General features: G+C 46.1%; 1 protein-coding gene across 1 annotated transcript in view; it reads right to left on the reverse strand.

Moving 5' to 3' along the window:
* The window catches only part of LOC140724015 (E3 ubiquitin-protein ligase TRIM39-like), a 49,505-nt gene extending 28,507 nt beyond the window's left edge, over positions 1 to 20,998 (reverse strand). Inside the window, exons 1-7 of the mRNA XM_073038505.1 lie at positions 20,981 to 20,998; positions 16,871 to 17,404; positions 16,098 to 16,193; positions 15,465 to 15,698; positions 13,573 to 13,595; positions 13,367 to 13,485; positions 183 to 705 (exon numbers count right to left, since the gene is read on the reverse strand). Of these exons, the coding sequence (XP_072894606.1) occupies positions 183 to 705; positions 13,367 to 13,485; positions 13,573 to 13,595; positions 15,465 to 15,698; positions 16,098 to 16,193; positions 16,871 to 17,281 (1,406 nt within the window). The 5' untranslated portion in view covers positions 17,282 to 17,404; positions 20,981 to 20,998. The remainder of the gene's footprint in view (positions 1 to 182; positions 706 to 13,366; positions 13,486 to 13,572; positions 13,596 to 15,464; positions 15,699 to 16,097; positions 16,194 to 16,870; positions 17,405 to 20,980) is intronic.
* Between the last annotated feature and the right edge of the window lie 211 nt (positions 20,999 to 21,209).

The following is a 21,209-nucleotide window of genomic DNA, read 5'->3' on the forward strand; positions in this document are numbered from 1 at the left end:
CCCGGGAACAAAGCCCAATTGCTCAGAAACATGAAGCCCTCCCTCCTGCACCATCTCCTTAGCCACGTATTTAGCTGCACCCTCCGCACATTTATATTTACAGGGACTTTACTCCTGACGCCGGTCCCGGGACCCGACCCGTTTACAGACCCGGAGCGGAACCGGAGCAGATTCTCAGCCACTGGTTCACATCCACAGTCCGGAAGACAGGATAAAGTTTCCCCCTGAATTTATTCCCAGTGAAGGTGTGGAGATGGGACTTGGTCTCCGCGTTGTAAAATGAAACTGTCCCGGACTCGTAACTGAGATAAACTCCCACCCTCCCGGGGATGGGACCGGCAGGGAGACGGAACTCGGGGGAGAGGAGACCAACGAACACGTCATAATCCCGATGTAACACGTCATCATCCCGCCCGATGACCCAGAATCCGGTCTCCGGTCTCACACTGAACAACAATCCCTTCCTCTCCACAGACTCTGCGGCGACTCCCAGCCACCAGACCCGATTCCCCGTCACCTCCACCTCCCAGTAATGTCTCCCCGATGTGAATCCCTCCGATCCCAGCACACATTCCCAGTATGTGAATCTCTTCCCGGTGTCAGGGAGATCCCTCCGGGTCCCGGTCCCGGTACATCTCACACTCTTCCGATCCTCAGACACCTCGAGACACGGATTCGCGGTTTCCACATCCAGGGTGACAGAGACTAGGAGGAGAAGCAGAGAATTAGAGAGTCCCCGGGGATCGGGGGGAGACTCGGGCAGCACGGCCCCGGGGATCGGGGGGGGGAGACTCGGGCAGCGCGGCCCCGGGGATCGGGGGGAGACTCGGACGGCGCGGCCCCGGGGATCGGGGGGAGACTCGGGCGGCATAGAGCAGTACAGCACAGGAACAGGCCCTTCATTCAATGTTCACATTAATTTGTGAGTGTGAAGTGGGGCAGTGTGATGGTTTGAGACAGTAAAGGAGGTGATAATGGGAACCAGTAGGGGAGAGATGAATGGCAGATTGAACCAGGAGGGGGGAGAGGTGGAAACCCCGTGGGTGAACTGTGTGTGTAGAGGTAATGAGAAGCTAGAGGGGGCAAAGATGGCAGATGAGGATGACTTTGTCCCCTTTCACACAACCCCATCCCCAGCAGCCCCTCATTAGGACAGGGGATGAATTTGCAGGAACCCTTAAGCAACACAGGTCCTGATGAAGTGTTTCAGTCTGAACCGTGGACTGTTTACTCTTTTCCATAGAAACTTCCCGGCCTGCTGATCCCCAAACAATTTGTGTGTGTTACTCTGCTTTAAATATACGCAATTATTTGGCCTCCACAGTTGCCTGTGGCAGATTCACTATCCTGTGGATAAAGGAATTCCTCCTCATCTCTGTCCTAAATGGACATCCCTATAGTCGGAGCCTGTGCTTACCGTTCTCGACCCACCCACATCCTCCCAACATCAACTCTCTCCAGACAGGTGTCAGAGAGATCTGGCGAGACCCTTCATCAGGACCGGTGTAGCTTGGATTACCAGCATCTGCAGATTTTCTCCTGTTTGATTTTTAAAGCAGAAGTTAATAAGTAAACTTCTTGATTAGTCAGAGTCTCAAAAATTATGGGGAGGAGGTGGGAGAATAGGGTTGAGGTGGATAATAAATCAGCCATTCTTCTAAACACCCATGAGTACAGGCCCAGAACCATCAAACACTCCTCATTTGTTAACTCTTTCATTCCTGGAATCATTCTTGTGAATCTTCTGGACCCCCTCCAATGCCAGTACATGTTTTCCGATAGAAGGGACCCAGAACTGCTCACAATACTCCAAGTGTGGTCTGACCAATGCCTTATAAAACCTCAGAATTACATCCTTGCTCTTGTATTCTAATCCTCTCGAAATGAAAGCAAACATTGAGTTTGCCAATCTTACCACTGACACAAACTGCAAGTTAACCTTCAGGGAATCCTGCACAAGGACACCCATGTCCCTTTGCACCTCTGATTTTTGAATTTCGCCCTGTTTACAGAATTGTCTCTGCCTTTATTCCTTCGACCAAAGTCGTACCTGCCTAAGTTTGTACCTGTCAAACTCTACCTGTGCTACAAGATCCTTATTCCGTATACTGGTGCATTCAAATAAGACCATAAGACAAAGCAGCAGAAGCCGGCCATTCGGCCCATCGAATCTGCTCCGCCATTTTATCATGAGCTGATCCATTCTCCCATTTAGTCCCACTCCCCCACCTTCTCACCATGACCTTTGATGCCCTGGCTACTCACATACCTATCAATCTCTGTCTTAAATACACCCAATGACTTGGCTTCCACTGCTGCAACAAATTCAGAGATTCACCACCCTCTGGCTAAAAAAATTTCTTCGCATCTCCATTCTGAATGGGCGACCTTCAATCCTTAAGTAATGCTCTCTCGTACTAGACTCCCCCACCATGGGAAACAACTTTGCCACATCCACTCTGTCCATGCCTTTTAACATTCGACATGTTTCTGTGAGGTTCCCCCTCATTCTTTAAAGTCCAAGGAGTACAGTCCAAGAGTGGTCAAATGTTCCACATATCTTAACCCTCTCATTCCAGGAATCATTCTAGTGAATCTTCTCTGAACCCTCTCCAATGTCAGAACATCCTTTCTTAAATAAGGAGCCCAAAACTTCACACAGTATTCCAAGTGAAGTCTTACCAGTGCCTTATCGAGCATCAACATCACATCCCTGCTCCTCTACTCTATTCATCTAGAAATGCATGCCAACATTGCATTCGCCTTCTTCACCACCGACTCAACCTGGAGGATAACCTTAAGGGTATCCTGCACGAGCACTCCCAAGTCCCATTGCATCTCAGAACTTTGAGTTTTCTCTCCATTTAAATAATAGTCTGCCCGTTTATTTCTTCTACCAACATGCATGACCATACACTTTTCAACATTGTATTTCTTTTGCCACTTCTTTGACCATTCTCATAATCTATCCAAGTCTCTCTGCAAACTCTCTGTTTCCTCAGCACTACCGTCCCCTCCACCTATCTTTGTATCATCAGCAAACTTAGCCACAAAGCCATCTATTCCATAATCCAAATCATTGATACACAACGTAAAAAGAAGCGGCCCCAACATGGACCCCTGTGGAACACCACTGGTAACTGGCAGCCAACCAGAATGGAATCCCTTTATTCCCACTCTCTGTTTCCTGTCAATCAGCCAACGCTCTATCCACATATGTAACTTTCCCGTAATTCCATGGGCTCTTATCTTGTTTAGCGACCTCATGTGAGGCACCTTGTCAAAGGCCTTCTGAAAATCTAAATACACAACATCCACTGCATCTCCCTTGTCTAGCCTACTTGTAATCTCCTCAAAAAATTTCAATGGGTTTGTCAGGCAGGATTTTCCTTCAAGGAAACCATGCTGAGTTTGTCCTATCTTGTCATATGCCTCCAGGTACTCGGTAACCTCATCCTTGACAATTGACTCCAGCAACTTCCCAACCATTTCTCAAGCTAACAGGTCTATAATTTACTTTTTGCTTCCTTGCCCCTTTCTTTAATACCAGAGTGGCATTTACAATCTTCCACTAATCCAGAACCATGCCAGAATCTATTGACTTTTGAAAGATCATTGCTAATGCCTCCGCGATCTCCACAGCTACTTCCTTCAAAACACAAGGGTGCATTCCATCTGGTCCTGGAGATTTATCTACCCTGAGACTATTCAGCATCCTGAGTACTTTCTCTGTCGTAATTGTGACTGCGCACACTTCTCTTCCCTGACACCCTTGAGTGTCCCGTATACTGCTGATATCTTCCTCAGTGAGGACTGATGCAAATACTCGTTCAGTTCCTCAGCCATCTCCTTATCTCCCATTACAATTTCTCCAGCATCATTTTCTATCGGTCCTATATCCACTCTCACCCATTTTTTACTCTTTATATACTTGAAAATGCTTTTAGTATCTTCTTTGATATTATTTGCTAGCTTTCTTTCATAGTTCATCTTTTCCCTCTTAATGGCCTTCTTAGTTTCCTTTTGTAAGCTTTTAAAAACTTCCCAATCCTCTGTCTTCCCACTATTTTTTGTTTCCTTGAATGCCCTCTCCTTTGCTTTTACTTTAGCTTTGACTTCTCTTGTCAGGCACGATCACATCCTTTTTCCATTCGAAAATTTCTTCTTTTTTGGAATATATCAGTCTTGCACATTCCTCACTTCTCGCATAAACTCCAGCCACTGCTGCTCTGCCATCCTCCCGCTAATGTCCCTTTCCAGTCAAATTTGGCCAGTTCCTCTCTCATGCCACTTTAATTTCCTTTACTCCACTGCAATACCGACACATCGGATTTCGGCTTTTCTTTCTCAAATTTCACAGTGAACTCAATCATGTTACGATCACTGCCTCCTAACAGCTCCTTCACCTCAATCTCTCTAATCACCTCTGGGTCATTACACAATATCCAATCCAGTACCTCTGATCCCCTAGTGGGCTCAACAAGCTGTTCTGAAAAGCCATCTCGTAGACATTCTACAAATTCTCTCTCTTGAGATCCAGTGTCGACCTGATTTTCACAATCCACTCGCATATTAAAATCCCCCACAATTATCATAACACTGCCCTTCTAGCAAACCTTTTCTATTTCCTGTTGTAATTTGTAGTCCACCTCACTGCAGCTGTTAGGAGGCCTGTAGATAACTGCCATCAGGGTCCTTTTACCCCTGCTATTTCTCAGCTCAACCCAGAAAGATTCTTCCGATACTATGTCACCTCTTTCCAATGATTTAATATCATTTCTTACCAATAAAGCCACGCCACCCCATCTGCCTACCTGCCTATCCTTCCGATACACCGTGTATCCTGGGACGTTCAGCTCTTGCAGACATGCATCCTTTAGCCACGTCTCAGTGATGGCCACAAAATTATACCTGCCAATCTGTAGCTGTACGACAAGATCATCCACCTTATTCCTTATGCTGTGTGTATTTAAGTATAACACCTTAAGTCCAGTATTTGGTACTTTTTGTTTTGATTGCACTGCAACTCATCCCATTGACTGCAAATTTGCTCCATCACCTGCCTGTCCTTCCTGACATCTTTACTGCTCACTATCTTAGATTTATTTCCGTTTTCCTCCTCCTCCACTCTATCATTCCGGTTTCCCATCCCCCTGCCAAATGAGTTTAAACCCTCCCTAACAGCTCTATTAAACATTCCCGCTATGGTTCAGGTGTAACCCGTCCTTTTTGAACAGGTAATACTTCCCCCTAAAGAGATCCCAATGATCCAAGAATCTGAAGCCCTGCCCCCTGCACCAGTCTGTCAGCCACGCATTCATCAGCCTGATCCTACTATTCTTGCCCTCGCTAGCACGTGGCACAGGTAGCAATCCTGAGATTACTACCCTGGAGGTCCTGCTTCTCAGCTTCATTCCTAACTCCCGGAAATCTCTCTTCAGGACCTCCTCCCTTTTCCTCTCTATGTCATTGGTACCAACATGTACCAAGACAGCTGGCTGCTCGCCCTCTCCCTTCAGAATATTCTGGACCTGATCCGAGACATCCCGTACCCTGGCACCTGGGAGGCAACACACCATGCGGGTATCTCTACCAGGCTCACAGAATCTCCTGTCTGTTCCCCTGACTATGGAATCCCCTATGACTACCGCATTCCTCTTCCCCTCCTTCCCTCCTGCACAACAGCGCCAGGCTCAGTGCCAGAGACCTGGTCACCGTGGCCGTCCCCTGTCAGGTCATCCCCCTCAACAGCATCCAAAACGATATACTTGTTGCTGAGGGGGGCAGCCACAGGGGTGCTCTCCACTATCCGGGCATTTCCCTTCCCTCTCCTGACAGTCACGCAGTTTTCTGACCCCTGTAGCCTCGGGATGACTACCTCTCTGTAGCTCCTGTCTATCACCTCTTCATTTTCTCTAATAAGCAGTAGGTCATCAAGCTGCAGCTCCAGATCCCTAACACGGTCTCCGAGGAGCTGAATCTCGGTTCACCTGGTGCAGATGTGACTATCAGGGAGGGTGGAGGTCTCCCAGGATTCCCACATCTGACACCCTGAACAAAGCACTAACCCTGCAGACATGCTACCTAATTCTACAGGAATGAAACAAAGAAAGATAGGTCTACTCACCCACTTACTTCACCAAACACACAAACTTTTTAAACCATTGGCTAATGTGCCCTGCTTTTCCCCCGTCCGTCCAGGCCGATTTGCCAAGGGGAGAAAAAGAGTCGGTGCCTCGCTCTCGCCTCTTCCCGTTACCGCCTAAGCCCGTTGAGCCAAAGCCCTACACTCTGCTGCCACCCACTCCGCTGCCCGCTGTATAGGGTGGTCATCTTTTTAAACTCTCCGCACCGTCCTGCGCAGTCTCGCCGTTCTTGTACGCAAAGTTTTTTTTTAAAAAATCTGCCTTCCTTCAGAATTTAGCTCCCACGCCGCCCTTCTTGTCCCAATCTAAAAAAACACCTTCAGTCCTGTATTCATCAGCCTGTTCCACACTGTCCACATGAAATTCAGCAAGGCCTTTGATGTCGATGATAGACCACACTTGGAGCGTTGTCTGCATTTCCGGTTCCCAAATATGGGGAGGATGTCATTACACTGGACAGGAGGCTTCAGGAGGATGTTACCAGGCCTGGGGGCTTGGGTTAAAAGCAGAGAGTGGATAAGATAGATAGATAGATAGATACTTTATTCATCCCCATGGGGAAATTCAACATTTTTTCCAATGTCTCATACACTTATTGTAGCAAAACTAATTACATACAATACTTAACTTAGTAAAAATATGATATGCATCTAAAATCACCCTCTCAAGAAGCATTGATAATAGCTTTTAAAAAGTTCTTAAGTAGTTTACTTAAATACATTGAGTCCTAACCCCGGCACTTTAACATATCTTACTCCTGGCAGTTGAATTGTAAAGCCGAATGGCATTGGGGAGTATTGACCTCTTCATCCTGTCTGAGGAGCATTGCATCGATAGTAACCTGTCACTGAAACTGCTTCTCTGTCTCTGGATGGTGGTATGTAGAGGATGTTCAGGGTTTTCCATAATTGACCGTAGCCTACTCAGCGCCCTTCGCTCTGCTACCGATGTTATACTCTCCAGTACTTTGCCCACGACAGAGCCCGCCGTCCTTACCAGCTTATTAAGACGTGAGGCGTCCCTCTTCTTAATGCTGACTCCCCAACACGCCACCACAAAGAAGAGGGCGCTCTCCACAACTGACCTATAGAACATCTTCAGCATCTCACTACAAACATTGAATGACGCCAACCTTCTAAGGAAGTACAGTCGACTCTGTGCCTTCCTGCACAAGGCATCTGTGTTGGCAGACCAGTCTAGCTTCTCATCTAACTGTACTCCCAGATATTTGTAGGTCTTAACCTGCTCCACACATTCTCCATTAATGATCACAGGCTCCATATGAGGCCTAGATCTCCTAAAGTCCACCACCATCTCCTTGGTCTTGGTGATATTGAGACGCAGGTAGTTTGAGTTGCACCATATCACAAAGTCCTGTATCAGTTTCCTATACTCTTCCTCCTGTCCATTCCTGACACACCCCACTATGACCGTGTCATCAGCGAACTTCTGCACATGGCAGGCTATTCAGCTGTACTGTAGGATGTTCAGGTGTGACCCGTTATCGAGGTAAATAATTCATAAGGAGCTTAAATAACGTTTGTTTTTCCAAGAAATGGGAGTACAGATCCAGAGGCCTCAGATTGAAAGTGAGATGGGAAATTTTTCTGAGTGGTCTATCGGGTAATATTCTCATGGAGAGGGAGGTTGGTAAATGGAATTTGACCTCAGACGCTGTAGAAACAGGTAAAAATAAAATATTTTAAAATAAATTTGGGCAGGTGCACAGAAGGGAAATAGTTAAAGGTTAAACACACACAAGAACTTTTTAAAAGCTATTATTAATACTTTTTGAGAGAGTGATTTAGATGCATATCATATTTTGACTGAGTTAAGTATTGGTTGTAATTAGTTTTGCTACAATAAGTGTATGGGACATTGGAAAAAAATGTTGAATTTCCCCATGGGGATGAATAAAGTATCTATCTATCTATCTATCTAAAAATGGGCCATGCTCAAGAAGACATCTTAGTCTTGCAGATTGATGAAGTGGGCCGTGAGTTCAACATCCATCAAACCCTCCCAGATCATCCTCCTGAGGAATCTCACCCCGGAGTTTGTCTGTGAAGTGTTGATGTGACGTCACGTCAGAGGGCAGCTCAGTGCCACAGAACAGACAGACTGGGTAAGGACGGCAGATTTCAATCCTAAATGGGAATTTGTGCCTGTTTCTGTGGCCGTGTGTCACTCTCTGATAGTATATTGTCTGTGTGTGTGTGTGTGTGTGTGTGTGTGTGTGTGTGTGTGTGTGTGTGTGTGTGTGTGTGTGTGTGTGTGTGTGTGTGTGTGTGTGTGTGTGTGTGTGTGTGTGTGTTGATTGTGGTAAATATTCGTCTGGTGTGTATACACATTGAAGGAGAGTGTGCATATTGAAGAATTTGTATGTTACAGTGTGTCATCACATGTCTGGTGTGTGTTGACAATGTGTCACATGTGATTGAGTTGTTTAAATGAATAAATGACTGTCTCTGAAGAGACTGGTTTCCAGGTTACTGAGGGAAATGACAACGTACATTGCTGAGGCTCTGACTACAATCTACCAGTCCTTCCTGTGTATGTGTGTGAGGGAGCTTTGCCAGGCCGGTTATGCTGTGTGTGCTTCTCCCGAGATGAAATCTTGACCCATGTCAATGCTTGTTGGTGTGTCCGAGCTCATTCTCACAATGCTTTGATGTAGTGGTCTGATCACCATAAGACATAGGAGCAGAATTAGGCCATTTGCCCATCGAGTCTGCTCCGCCATTCAATCATGGCTGATCCTTTTGTTCCCTCCTCAGCCCCACTCCCTTCTCCCCGTAACCTTTGATGCTGTGTCCAATCTAGAACCTATCAAGCTCTGCCTTAAATGCACACAATAAGTTCCACAAATTCACCAGCTGCTGGCTCAAAATTGTTCACATGTGCTTTAAATAGATGCCCCTCTAATTTGAGGCTGTGCCCTGTTGTCCTAAACTCCACCACCATGGGAAACATCCTTTCCACATCTACTTTGTCTAGGACTTTCAACATTCAAAATGTTTCAATGAGATCCCCCCTCATCTTTCTAAATTCTATCGAGTACAGACACAAAACTATCAAACGTTCCTCGTATGATAACCCTTTCATTCCCGGATACATCCTTATGAAATGAACCTTCTGCAATGCCAACACATCTTTTCTTAGAAAACTGTTCACAATACTCAAGGTGAGGCCTCACCAGTGCCTTATCAAGCCTCAGCATCACATCCCTGCTCTTGGATTGAATGCTATCTAAACCCCTTGAATTGAATACTAACGTTGGATTTGCCTTCCTCACCATTGACTCTACCTGCAAGTTAACCTATAGGGTGTTCTGCAGAATGACTGCTAAGTCCATTTTCATCTCAGCATTTTGGGTTTTCTCCCCATTTGAAAAAAAAATCCGCACATTATTTCTACGACCAAAGTGCATGACAATGCATTTTCCAACATTGTATATCATTTGCCACTTTCTTTCCCATTCTCCTCATTCAAGTCCTTGTCCAGCCTAACTGTTTCCTCAACACTACCGGCCCCTCCACCAATCTTTGTATCATATGCAAACTTGGAAACAAAGCCATCTACTCCAGGACAACAGGGTATGACTTCAGGATTGAAGGACTTCCTTTTAGAACTGAGATGCGGAGAAATTACTTTAGTCAGTGTGTGGAAAATCTGTGGAATTTGTTGCCACAGGTGGCTGTTAAGGCCAAGTCATATTTAAGTCAGAGAGGATAGGGTCTTGATTAGCCAGGGCATCAAAGGGTATAGGGTGAAAGCAGGGGAGTGGGGATGACTGGAAGAATTGGATCTGCCCATGACTGAATGGTGGAGCAGACTCGATGGGCTGAATGACCTACTTCTGCTCCTATATCTTATGGTCTATTTCATCTGCTAAATCTTGATATACAGCCTAAAATGAAGGTGTCCTAACACTGACCCCTGTGGAGCACAAGTCACTGGCAGCCAACCAGAAAAGAATCCCTTTACTCTCATTCGCTGTTTCCTACCAATCAGCCAATGTCCTAACCATGCCTGTAACTTTTCGGTAATACAATGGCCTCTTAACCTGGTTACCACCTTCATGTGTGGCACCTTGTCAAAGGCCTTCTGAGATTCCAAATATACAACATCCACTGCATCCCCTTTATCTATCCTGCTTGTAATCTCCTCAAAGAATCCAACAGGTTTGTCAAGCAGGATATTCCCTTAATGAAGCCATGCTGACTTGCCCTGTCTTGTCTAGTGTCACCAAGTATTCTATAACCTCATACTTAACAACTGATTCCAATTTCTTCCCAACCACAGAGGTGAGGCTAACTGGTCTGTAATTTCCTTTGTGTTACCTTCCCTCTTACTTAAAGAGTAATTTTCCAGCCCTCTGGCACCATGCCAGGGTCCAATAATTTTTGGGAGATCATTTCAAATGCCTCCACAATGTCAAAACCTCTTTCAGGACACTAGGGTGCAGTTCATCTGGTCCGGGTGACTTATGTACCTTTAGGTCTTTCAGCTTTTTGAGCACCTTCTCCCTTGTAACAGTAACTGCACTCACTTCTCTTCCCTCGCACCCTTCAACACCGGGCACAGTGCTAGTGTCTTCCACGGTGAAGACTGGTGCAAAATATTTGGTTTATCTGCCATCTCTTTATCCCGCGTTATTATATATCCGGCCTCATTTTCCAGCGGTCCTATATCCACTCTCATCTCTGTTTTATTTTTTTACAATACTTGAAAAACAATTTGATATTGTTTGCTAACTTGTTTTACAAAGACAGGTGTGTAAAAATGGCCTGAAGGATCTTTGGAGACCAGAGTCACCCCAACCACAAACTGTACCAGTTGCTACCATCCGGGATACGGTACCGCAGCATAAAAGCCAGGAGCAACAGGCTCGGAGACAGCTTCTTCAACCAGGCCATCAGACTGATTAACTCATGTGGACACAACTGTATTTCTATGTTATATTAACCAGCCTGTTGTACATATTATTCATCATAAATTACTATAAATTGCACATTGCACATTTAGATGGAGACGTAACGTAAAGATTTTAATCCTCATGTATATGAAGATGTAAGTAATAAAGTCAATTTAAATCAATTTCTTGTTTATTTTTCCCATCCAATCATCCTTTCAGTTCCTCTCTGTAGATATTTACAAGCTTCCCAATCCTCTGTCTTCCTACTAATTTTTGTTTAGTTGTATGCCCTCTCATTTGCCTTTACTATAACTTGTCTTCCCTTATCAGCCACGGTTTTACTATTTTGCCATTTGAGTATTTATTTATTTTTGGAATACACCTATCCTTCACCTCTCACATTCTCCCAGAAACTGACACCATTTCTGCTCTTCTCTCATCCCTGCCAGCATCTCCTTCCAATTTACTTTGGCCAACTCCTCTCTCAGACCAATGTAATTTCTTTCACTCCTCTGAAATACTACAATGTCAGACTTTACTTTCTCCGTACCAAATTTCAAGTTGAACTCAGTCATGTTGTGAGCACACTGCTTCCTAAGGTTTCTTTTAACTACTCACCTCTGGTTCAATACATAACACCCAATCCAGTAGAGCTGTTCCTCGAGTAGGCTCAACGACAAACTGCTGTAGAAAGCCATCACATTGCATTCAACAAACTCACTCTCTTGAGATCCTTTACCAACCTGATTTTCCCAATTGCCCTGCATGTTGAAATCTCCCATGATTATCATAACATTGTCCTTTTCATCAACCTTTTCTATTTCCAGTTGTAATCTGTGGGCCACAACCCACTGACTGTTGGGAGGCCTGTATATGACTGCTGTCAGTGTCATTTTTACTTTTGCAGTTTCTTACCTCAATCCACAAAATTCAACATCTTCCAATCCTATGTCACATCTTGCTGCCGATTTACCAGCAGAGCCACGTCACCCCCTCACCCGACCTTCCTATACCACCGATACATTGTGTAACCTTGAACATTCAGCTCCCAACTACAACCATCCTTCAGCCACGTTTCCGTGATGGCCACAACATCATACCTGACAATCGGTAATATTGCAACAAGATCATCCACCTTATTTCTCATACTCCATACATTGAGATATAACACATTGTGTACTGTATCTGCTACCCTTTTTAATTCTGCATCCCTAATGCACTGATACTCACCCTGCTGGCTGCCATTTTCTCCTCTCATCTGTCCGCCATATCTGACAGTCTGACTGCACGCTATCTTTGCATTTTTACCATCAGTCCTATCCCTTCACTCCAGTTCCAACCCCGCACCCCACCAAATTAGTTGAAACCCTCCCCAACAGCTCTATCAAACCTCTCTGTGAGAATATTGTTCTCCCTCGGGTCGAGGTGCAACCCATCACTTTTGAGCAGGTCATTCCTCCACCAGAACAGATCCCGATGATCCAAGAACCTGAATCCCTGTCCCCAGCACCACCTTCTCAGCCATGTTTATCTGTCAAATTATCCTGTTTCTACCCTCACCAGCACGTGGCACAGGCAGCAATCCAGAAATTACAACCCTGGGGGTACTGCTTCTGAGCTTTCTACCAAGCTAGCCAGATTCTTTTCAGGACCTCTTTGTTTTTACTTCCAATGTAATTGGTCCCAAAATGCAACAAGTTATCTGGCTGTTTTCCCTCCCTCTCTAAAATGCTGCAGACACGATCGGAGACATCCCTGACCTTGGCACATTCGGGTGTCCAATTCCCGTCCATACATTCTCCTGTCTGTCTCCTGACAATTGAGTCCCCTGTCCCTACTGCTCCCCTCTTCTGCCTCTAACAACAGTGAGAGTTGTGGTTCCAGAAGGGGGAAGACCTGTGTCAGTCAGAGTCTGCACTCACAGGGCACAGAGGACAATCCCTGTCACCACACTGATACTCGCTTTTATTCCCTACAATATCATCAAGTCAGTATTAAATTCCCAGCTCCTGTGGTAGATTCAAACTCATGTCCTGGTGTGTTAGTGCAGTGTGTCTGGGATCAGGACACAGTGGTTCATCTGCCAGTCCTGTGTATTGGTTGTATTGTGACCCTGTGCTGGTGTGTTCAGGGGTCTGACATCTCCAGCTGACCATGTGACAGTGATGCCTCCCAGTCGGTGGGGTTGATGTGGAATAAACTTCAGTTCCCCTTCAGTCCATTATCACAGCCAATCTTTGCTTCAGCTTATAAATTAATTGTGTTTCATGAATAAGTAAAAATGAATCTTTGTAAGTTTTACCTCGGTTAATGGCATCAAGTGTTTCTCTCAGCACTGTGTTCAACAAATAGAAGCGATCGAATTTTTCAACCGGTAGGGCCTCATCTGTCACTGACAATTCCTGGACATCGTCACTGATTCTGTAAGTATTAAACTGCTGGTGATAAACTGGAATTTTGAAGTATTTTACAAAACCATACAGGGTTTCAGTAAAGAGCATGTCCTACCTCCTGTTCCGATGAGCTTCCTCCTGAAATAAATAAAAGCACAAATCTGATTAGACTTGGACTTAATGTCCACGTCCTGAATTTCATCCAAATCATTACAAGGTGTTGAAAATTCCCACTCCCACAGTCACAAACACACACCAGCAATACAGAACCACGGGGTAAATTACAGGGAAAGTTTCTGAAAGTTAGACAATTACTAAAAGGATGAATTTACAGGAAAGACAGGACAGGCTGAGCATTACCATCTGGATAAGATGTCAGAATGATAAAATGGAACAATTTAAGTTTAGTGATGGATTTGATTGTGTGCTGTTGGAAAATGTACCTCGATTTATGGCGAACACGAGAGGACACAGGTGCTTGGAAGTAGTACGGAGGAGATGTCGGGTAAGTGTTTTGGAATGGGTGGAATGAGCTGCCGGCAACGAAGGTGGAGGCGGATGCGATAGGGTCTCTCACGAGACTCCCACACAGGTACATGGAGCTTGGAAAAATAGAGAGCTATGGGTAACTCGAGGTAATTTCTAAAGTGAGTAGATGTTCGGCACAGCATTGTGGGCCAAAGAGACTGTATTGTGCTGTAGGTTTTCTTTGTTTCTATTTATAGGGAGACTTTCACTCAAAGATAAAATGCCAGGTTCTTAATAAATCCCACAAGAAATTTAGTGATGAGAATGTGGAACTCAGTGCCACAGGAGTGGATGAAATGGAACAGCAGAGACTGACTGTAATGGGGAGGCTGGATAAACACGTGAGGGACCAGGGACTTTGAGGCACTGTTGCTGGGTGCGGTGAGTAGGTGTCAGGAGGCTTGTGCAGAGGGGAAATTGATAGAAGATGGACCGAATGGCCTGCTCATGACGGAGAATGGGACACAATCCCATGTAAAACTTATCCGAAAAAGTAGAGCAGTAAAAGTTTCTGTAATCTGATAGAAACCGGATATGGAGGATAAGTCTGATGTGTGGGTCACATTCTTTGTTCTCACTGATTGACAGACAGACCCTCACACCCACCGCACCAGACACACTCACAGCCTGTGACTGGAAATGGGAGTTAATGTGAGTTTTAAAGGATATTTAATGCAGTAATTAAGGGAACAATCAGTAGCTCTGTGTTATGATCAGAGTAAATCATTTCAGAAAAGATTGCATTCTGTCCTGGGATGTACAGAAGTTGTGGAAATCCAGTTTTAGGACAACAACAACTCTGAATAGTTGCATCAATTGTCTGGTGAGAAACAGTTTACTGCTATTTGTAAATGCTGTGTGTAGGAGCAATACGTCTGTTTTCTGTCCGCATTGTATTCTGTGTTATGTGCTTATTACGATAAACAGTCACGTGAGTGGGGACCTGGTGAAAGCGAAGGGAATAAGTTACATATTCGTACTTTGTTCTGGGCTGTTTTGAGCCTGGGACTGGCAGATAACATATCTTTTGTTAACCGATTCATTGCAGTTTAATTTATGATTAATTATGCTGAAATTTCATCGCTTAAATATTGTATGTTGCTGATAAAGGATCAGATATATGTCTCCGACATTTTAGAATAAATAAAATTTCCCCAGATTACATCTCATTCTTCTATGATGGTCAGCAGGCTACACAAAATTGTTGTCAATTCATTCTGCTCCACATTGCAGAGATTTCCTGCAGTTCAAATGAGACATGAGATTGTGATGGTTGGAGAATACTGAGCTTATCTGTACATCTCATCCTCACTGGATAAAAGAATTGGAGGTTTGTCATGCAAGGAGAACACTCTGTGTGAGGTCACCAGCAGCAACAATTGATTTGTTAGAATTGGCCGCTGTGCTGTGTTTATTTCAAATATACCACTGTTCATTTAGTGCTCTTTGACAGAAACAAATTGAAATATAATCCCTCACCTTGAGAAACATCACACTGTCTTTCTGATCCATCTGTTCATTTAACTTTGAGATTTCCTCCTGAATAATCCTTATATTCTCTTGAAAAGCGAGAAGATTTTTCTCCAGTGGGTTGAGAATCCTCTTCTCTTCTTCCCTGAGATCCCTGAGTAAGCTCTGCTCTTTCTCAGTGATAATCTGGCGCAGTTCAGCAAACTGGGATGTGATGTGGGATTGAAGGCTGTGTGACTGTTTCTGTCAAATGAAAGGTGAAGATTAGTTTACTGCATTGCTGTGTTGTATTTCCTGATGACATTAAGGTGACCATTCAGCCCACTGGTGTCCATACTACTTCCGAGACATTCACGTCAACCCCATTCCCTCACGTTTTCCTCAAACGTATTCTGCCTCATTGACCCATTAACTCCCACCTGATTCACATACACCCTCCCCCACATTCACAGGGTTAATTGTCATTAAACATTTATGTTCTTGAGATGTGTCTGTTCACAGGGAGAGCATGCAAACTCCACACAGACAGCAGCAGAAGTCAGGATCGAACCCAGGTCACTGGAGCTGCGATACTCGGCTATTCTGCATTAAATGGAGCAAAACTCGACAGTAATATCAGAAATTCCGCTCAGGAAGCCTCACCCGAACTCCGGAAATCTTCTCTTTCTGTTGCTGCTGCTTTTCCTGGAAGTCTGATTTCTTTTTTGTGAGAGTGTCTAAGGAAGATTTTAGCTGATCCTGGAAGTCAGAGAGTGAAGGAAATAGAAACAAAGATGCATCAAAAGAAACAGGTGATCAAACCCGATTATCACACAAAATGCCGGAGGAACTCAGTGAGTCAGGAAGCATTTATTCAGGGGAAATAAACAGTTGGTGTTTCGGGATGAGACCCTTCATTAGGACTGGGAAGGAATGGGACTGAAGCCAGAATAAAAAGGTTGGGGATGAGAACCAGCTGACAGGTGAGACAACGTGAGGGGGAACGTGGGGGAGGGTGATGAAGCTGGGAGGGGACAGGTGGAAGAGGTAAAGGTTTGGAGAAGAAGGAATCTAATTCAAGAGGACAATCGACCATGGAAGAAACGTGAGGAACTGGGCTGTTTGCAGCCCTGAATGGTGATGAGGGTGGAGGTTAGGAGTCAGGTGTAGCACTTGTCCCGTTTTCAGGTATCAGTGTCAGGAGGGAGATCAGTGGGGAGGAGCGGGTGGATCAGGGCGATACAGGACGTAAAGCGCGATCCATATCGAGAGCGGTGAGTTGCGGGGTGCGGAGGTGGGCTGTGGGATGGAGAGATGCTAGAATCCCAACGGAGATGACGGAAGTTGCAAAGAATGATGTGCTGGTTATGGAGGATCGTGTGATGGTATGTAGGAGAAAGGAAATGTGTTAAGTGTTAAATTAATGTTAGTTTTACCGTGTAGATTTTAACAGCTTCTTTAATCGGCTTGAAACGGTGCTCTCTGTGTTCCTGCGCGTCTCTACAGATCAGACAGATCAGTGTCTTGTCCGTTTCACAAAACAGCTTCAGTTCTTCCTCATGTTCCTCGCAGTGACGTTTACTTTCCTTCCCTTTCGGATTCAGGTTTAGGTTTCGAGCTTTTTCTGCCAGATTTGCTAAGGCCCGATTCACCCTGAGGGTGCGGTCAGCAAACACCGCTCTACATTCCGGGCAGGAGTTTCTCTGCTCCCTTTCCCAACACCGTGTGATACAAGAGCGACAGAAGCTGTGTCCACAGTCCTGTATAACCGGATCGGTGAAGAAATCCAGGCAGACGGGACAAATTACCTCCTCGGTCCAACTCTCGACCTGTCCTTTCGTAGCCATGTTAACTCCCGGCACTTCCTGATTCAGAATGCTTTCACTTTCAGGGAGCTGCTGATCCCCTGCAGTACCGCGATTGTCCACTACACGCGCTGCAGTCTCAGGGAATGAACATCATGTTGCTGTCTGTGGGAAGGAATTGTGGTATCTATATCAATGAGGGATCAGAAACAGATTAAGCAGGTCAGAACAGAATGAAAACCGCCATGGACTGCCTAAGCCCGGCAATGAAAGGAGGAGTGTTGAGGATGTGGCTAGCAAACCCATCGTGTAAAAACCCAGTGTGACAGAAACGTCAACTGAATCTCCACAGGCCTCATTCCTGGGATCAGAAGGACCTTCCCCAGGAAGACGATTGAAGTCGTGTGGTGAAAGCAGAGGCCACAGGGCTGATCAACCCTCGGAGAGCTGCTGGTGGCCGCCTGTGTCCCGATCGGCGTGATGGGCGAAAGAAGAAGCAGAACAGAAATGAAGATGGAGAGAAGAGCCTGGTTCAGTCTGAGGCCGGACTGAAAGGGACAAGTTCTGAAAAGAGACTGCAGATGCTGGAATCTCGAGTAAGAAACATGAGGCCAGAGTAACTGAGTGGGTCGGGCAGCAACTGCGGAGAGAAATGTACAATCAACTTTCCGGGTCGAGATCCTACATCTGGACTGTCTCAACCCGAAATGTCAATTTTCCATTTCCCTCCACAGACGCTGCCTGACGAGCTGTGTAACACCAGCAGCTCGTTTTTACTTTTCTCCAGGTATAAAGAGAGTCAGGCTGGGGGGGGGTGACACGATTGTTCAGTAAATATTTCAAACGATTATTAAATTAGTTCATACCATGCGAGTGGGGATGTGGAGGATATTGTGCAGTGAGGAGATAGATGCAGTGGTGCACTGAGATGCTCCCACAACGAATGATCACACTGGGCCTGTCTCCGAATGAGAGAAATAAGAGACAGACACAGTCTCGCAGGGCTGGGCCAGGAATGATGATTCCTGCTGGAGTGTGTAGCCAAGCGCCACAGACTCAAAACCCGAGTTCATATTTGGGGGCTCGGCAGGAAAATAGTGATTCTGAGTGAATAACAGAATCAGTGAGGGGCCGAATGGCCACGTCAGCGCCTGCTGCTTATTTTCTAAATCACGGGTTTACCTTTGCGCCTTGTTCTCCCTTGGCCTTCAGCCTGTCGGATTGCACAGGGGAGCGGTGAGAGCTCCGGAGATCCATCAGCAGCCGTTGTGGTTATTTCATGTCTCGCTATTTATTGCTATTTATTTATGCGGTGATTTATTTGTACTCCGATAATAAAATTTACTTTGAGCCTCGGGGAACTTGCTTTGATTCTGAGAACAAACTGTGACTGACATCTCCAGCTTCCGGCAGCAGCCCGCCCTCGGACACACTCACAGCCAATCAGAGAACAGCGCTGGAACAAGCATGCTCTCATTGGCGGAGCGTGTCAGTGGGCGGGACGCCGAGGGCTCAGAATGGAACCGGAAGCGACTGGACCCGGTGAGAAGTCGGAGATCAGGAGCGGCACTTCGGGTAAAGTCTGCAACACCGGCCGGGGTCTTAATTCCTTCAGGTGGCAGAGGTGAGGAGACTGGGTGAGATTCCGTGAGATGTTTCAGCAACACGGAGGGTGCCTGGTCTTTCCCCGCCGTGGATCGGAGCCGGTTGTCCGAAGCTGCCTCCCAGACCCATCCCCTGTTGCTGGGAGACGGGAGATGCCCCGCAGTGGCTGCCGAAGGATCTCCGGAACTCCTACCGCATTTCTGTGCAATCTGACAGGCTGAAGGCCAAAGGGAAAGATTGCACAGGTAAACTTGTGCTTTAGGAAATAAACATGATCGGTGTGGCCATTCGACCCCTTGTGCCTACTCTGCCCTTCATTCAGCACCACTTTCCCGCAGTGTTTCCGTCACCACTGTGGCCCTAAATTTGCCTTTTGAACTTAGAAACCTTGTGGAGAAAATTGCAAAAATTCACTGCAGTCTGGGTGGGGAAATTCCTGTGAGACTGTCTCAGTCAGACCACCTCATATTTCTCTAATTTTAAGACCGTCCCAGCCTGTGTAATATCTCCGTGGACACAGCCACCCCCACCCCATCAGTCAATGTGGGAAACCTTCTCTTCATTCCCTGCATCCCAGAGGCTGACTCCGGGAGGGAGACCAGACCTGCACACAGTGTTCCATGTCCGCTCTCACCAGGACCCCATGTACAGTATCGTCAGCATCAATGACAGAATGAATGGCTTCCCGCTTGCAGAACAGGTGGAGCATCTCACTGTGGTGTGAACTTGCTGATGTATCTTCAGGCTGGATGACTGAGTAGTTCCCCTCCCTCACACAGAGCAGGTGAATGGCCTCTCCCCACTGTGAACTCACTGGCCAGTCTGCGGGTCGGCTGTGAGTGAATCCCTTCCCACACTGAGAGAAGGAGAATGATATCCCACTGCGATCAATTCTCTGGCAATTCAGAAAGGTGAATAAGATGATGAAGGATAGAGGCTTTTTCCCAAGACTGAAATGGCTCACAGGAGGGAGCACAGTTTTAAGGTGCTTGGAAGTCGGTACGAGGGGGATATCAGAGGTAAGTTTTTCACACAGAGTGGTGGGTGTGTGGAATATACTGCAAAGGTGGGAGAGGTGGATACAATAGGGTATTTCAAGAGACTCTCAGATAGATACATGGAGCTAGGATGAGTAGAGGGCGATGTGGTAGGGAAATTCTAGGCAGTTTCTCAGTTAGATTGCATGATCTGCACAACATTCTGGGATGAAGGGTGTGTAATGAAATGTAGATTTCTATGTTTCTGTATGAACTCCTCACCTTCTAACAAGGCAAGGATCAGGCATCTAGAGTGACCATCAAATTCTCTGACTGTATTCCTGTCTGCATGAAAATGGGCTATTTCTACCTTCAATTAACCTGTGACTTGGTTCAGTTTGTTCTTTGGTATTATTTCAGTTCTGTTCATGTCCCACAACACTGCAAAGAGCACTTGTTACTACATGTCTGATGCTGGAGATTTTCTGATTCCTTGGATTCCCTCCCCCCAGCTGATGGACAGTGATGAACCCATTGATGGCAATGGCAATGACATGAAAGTAGTTATTCTCATTGGAGTGTGGCACTTTTGTGATGTGAAAGCCATAACTCAGCTGGCATCGAGGACAAAGCTGTTTTGTATCCTTCTTTACCCAGAGAGAACTAAATCTGACGGAAGGATTTTTTTTTGCCATACAGCACTAATTGACAATTTAATTGATTGGAAGGTAAACTTTTCATCCAAGATTAACTCGGAAATATATTTTTGTTCCGAGTTACTTATCCTTGCATTTATACAGCTGGACCTCGGCAGTGTTTGAGAGATACATTCGCTCACATTTCCTCCGACTGCACCGGGACAACGCTGGCAGAGTCACGCATGGCTGCCTCTTTACCCAGAAGGCCGCACGAACGAGAAAGCTGTCAGTCCGCCACTGAAAGATCAACCGACGCGCATGCGCCGCAGAGATGGCGGAGGCTCCAGCGCTCGTCAGCTGAAAACACCCCGGGGCCCGGATACAGATCGTGGGGCTGAGAAAGAGAGAACGGACCGGGGCTGTCCTGGGGTGCAGGACCAGTGCGGCAGGAGCTCACAGTAACAGCCCTTCAATCACGTTTCAGACGCCGGAGATTAAATCCCGCCCGGAGACCCTCCTACCTGCGGCCGATCCTTGTGTGCCTCTCGTCTACTGAGCGCATGCGCGATATTCGGGACGACCTCCGACCTCCGCGCATGCGCACGAGGGTAAACAGGAGATAATCTGCAGATGTGGAAATCCAAAGCAACAGACGGGAAATGCTGGAGGAAATTCAGAGGGGCCGGCAGCAACTATGCAGAGGAGAGAACAGTCGGTGTTTCAGACCGAGACCCTTCTTCAGGACTGGAA

Source organism: Hemitrygon akajei, unplaced genomic scaffold, assembly GCF_048418815.1.
Source record: "Hemitrygon akajei unplaced genomic scaffold, sHemAka1.3 Scf000152, whole genome shotgun sequence".
In the NCBI taxonomy this organism is placed as follows: domain Eukaryota; kingdom Metazoa; phylum Chordata; class Chondrichthyes; order Myliobatiformes; family Dasyatidae; genus Hemitrygon; species Hemitrygon akajei.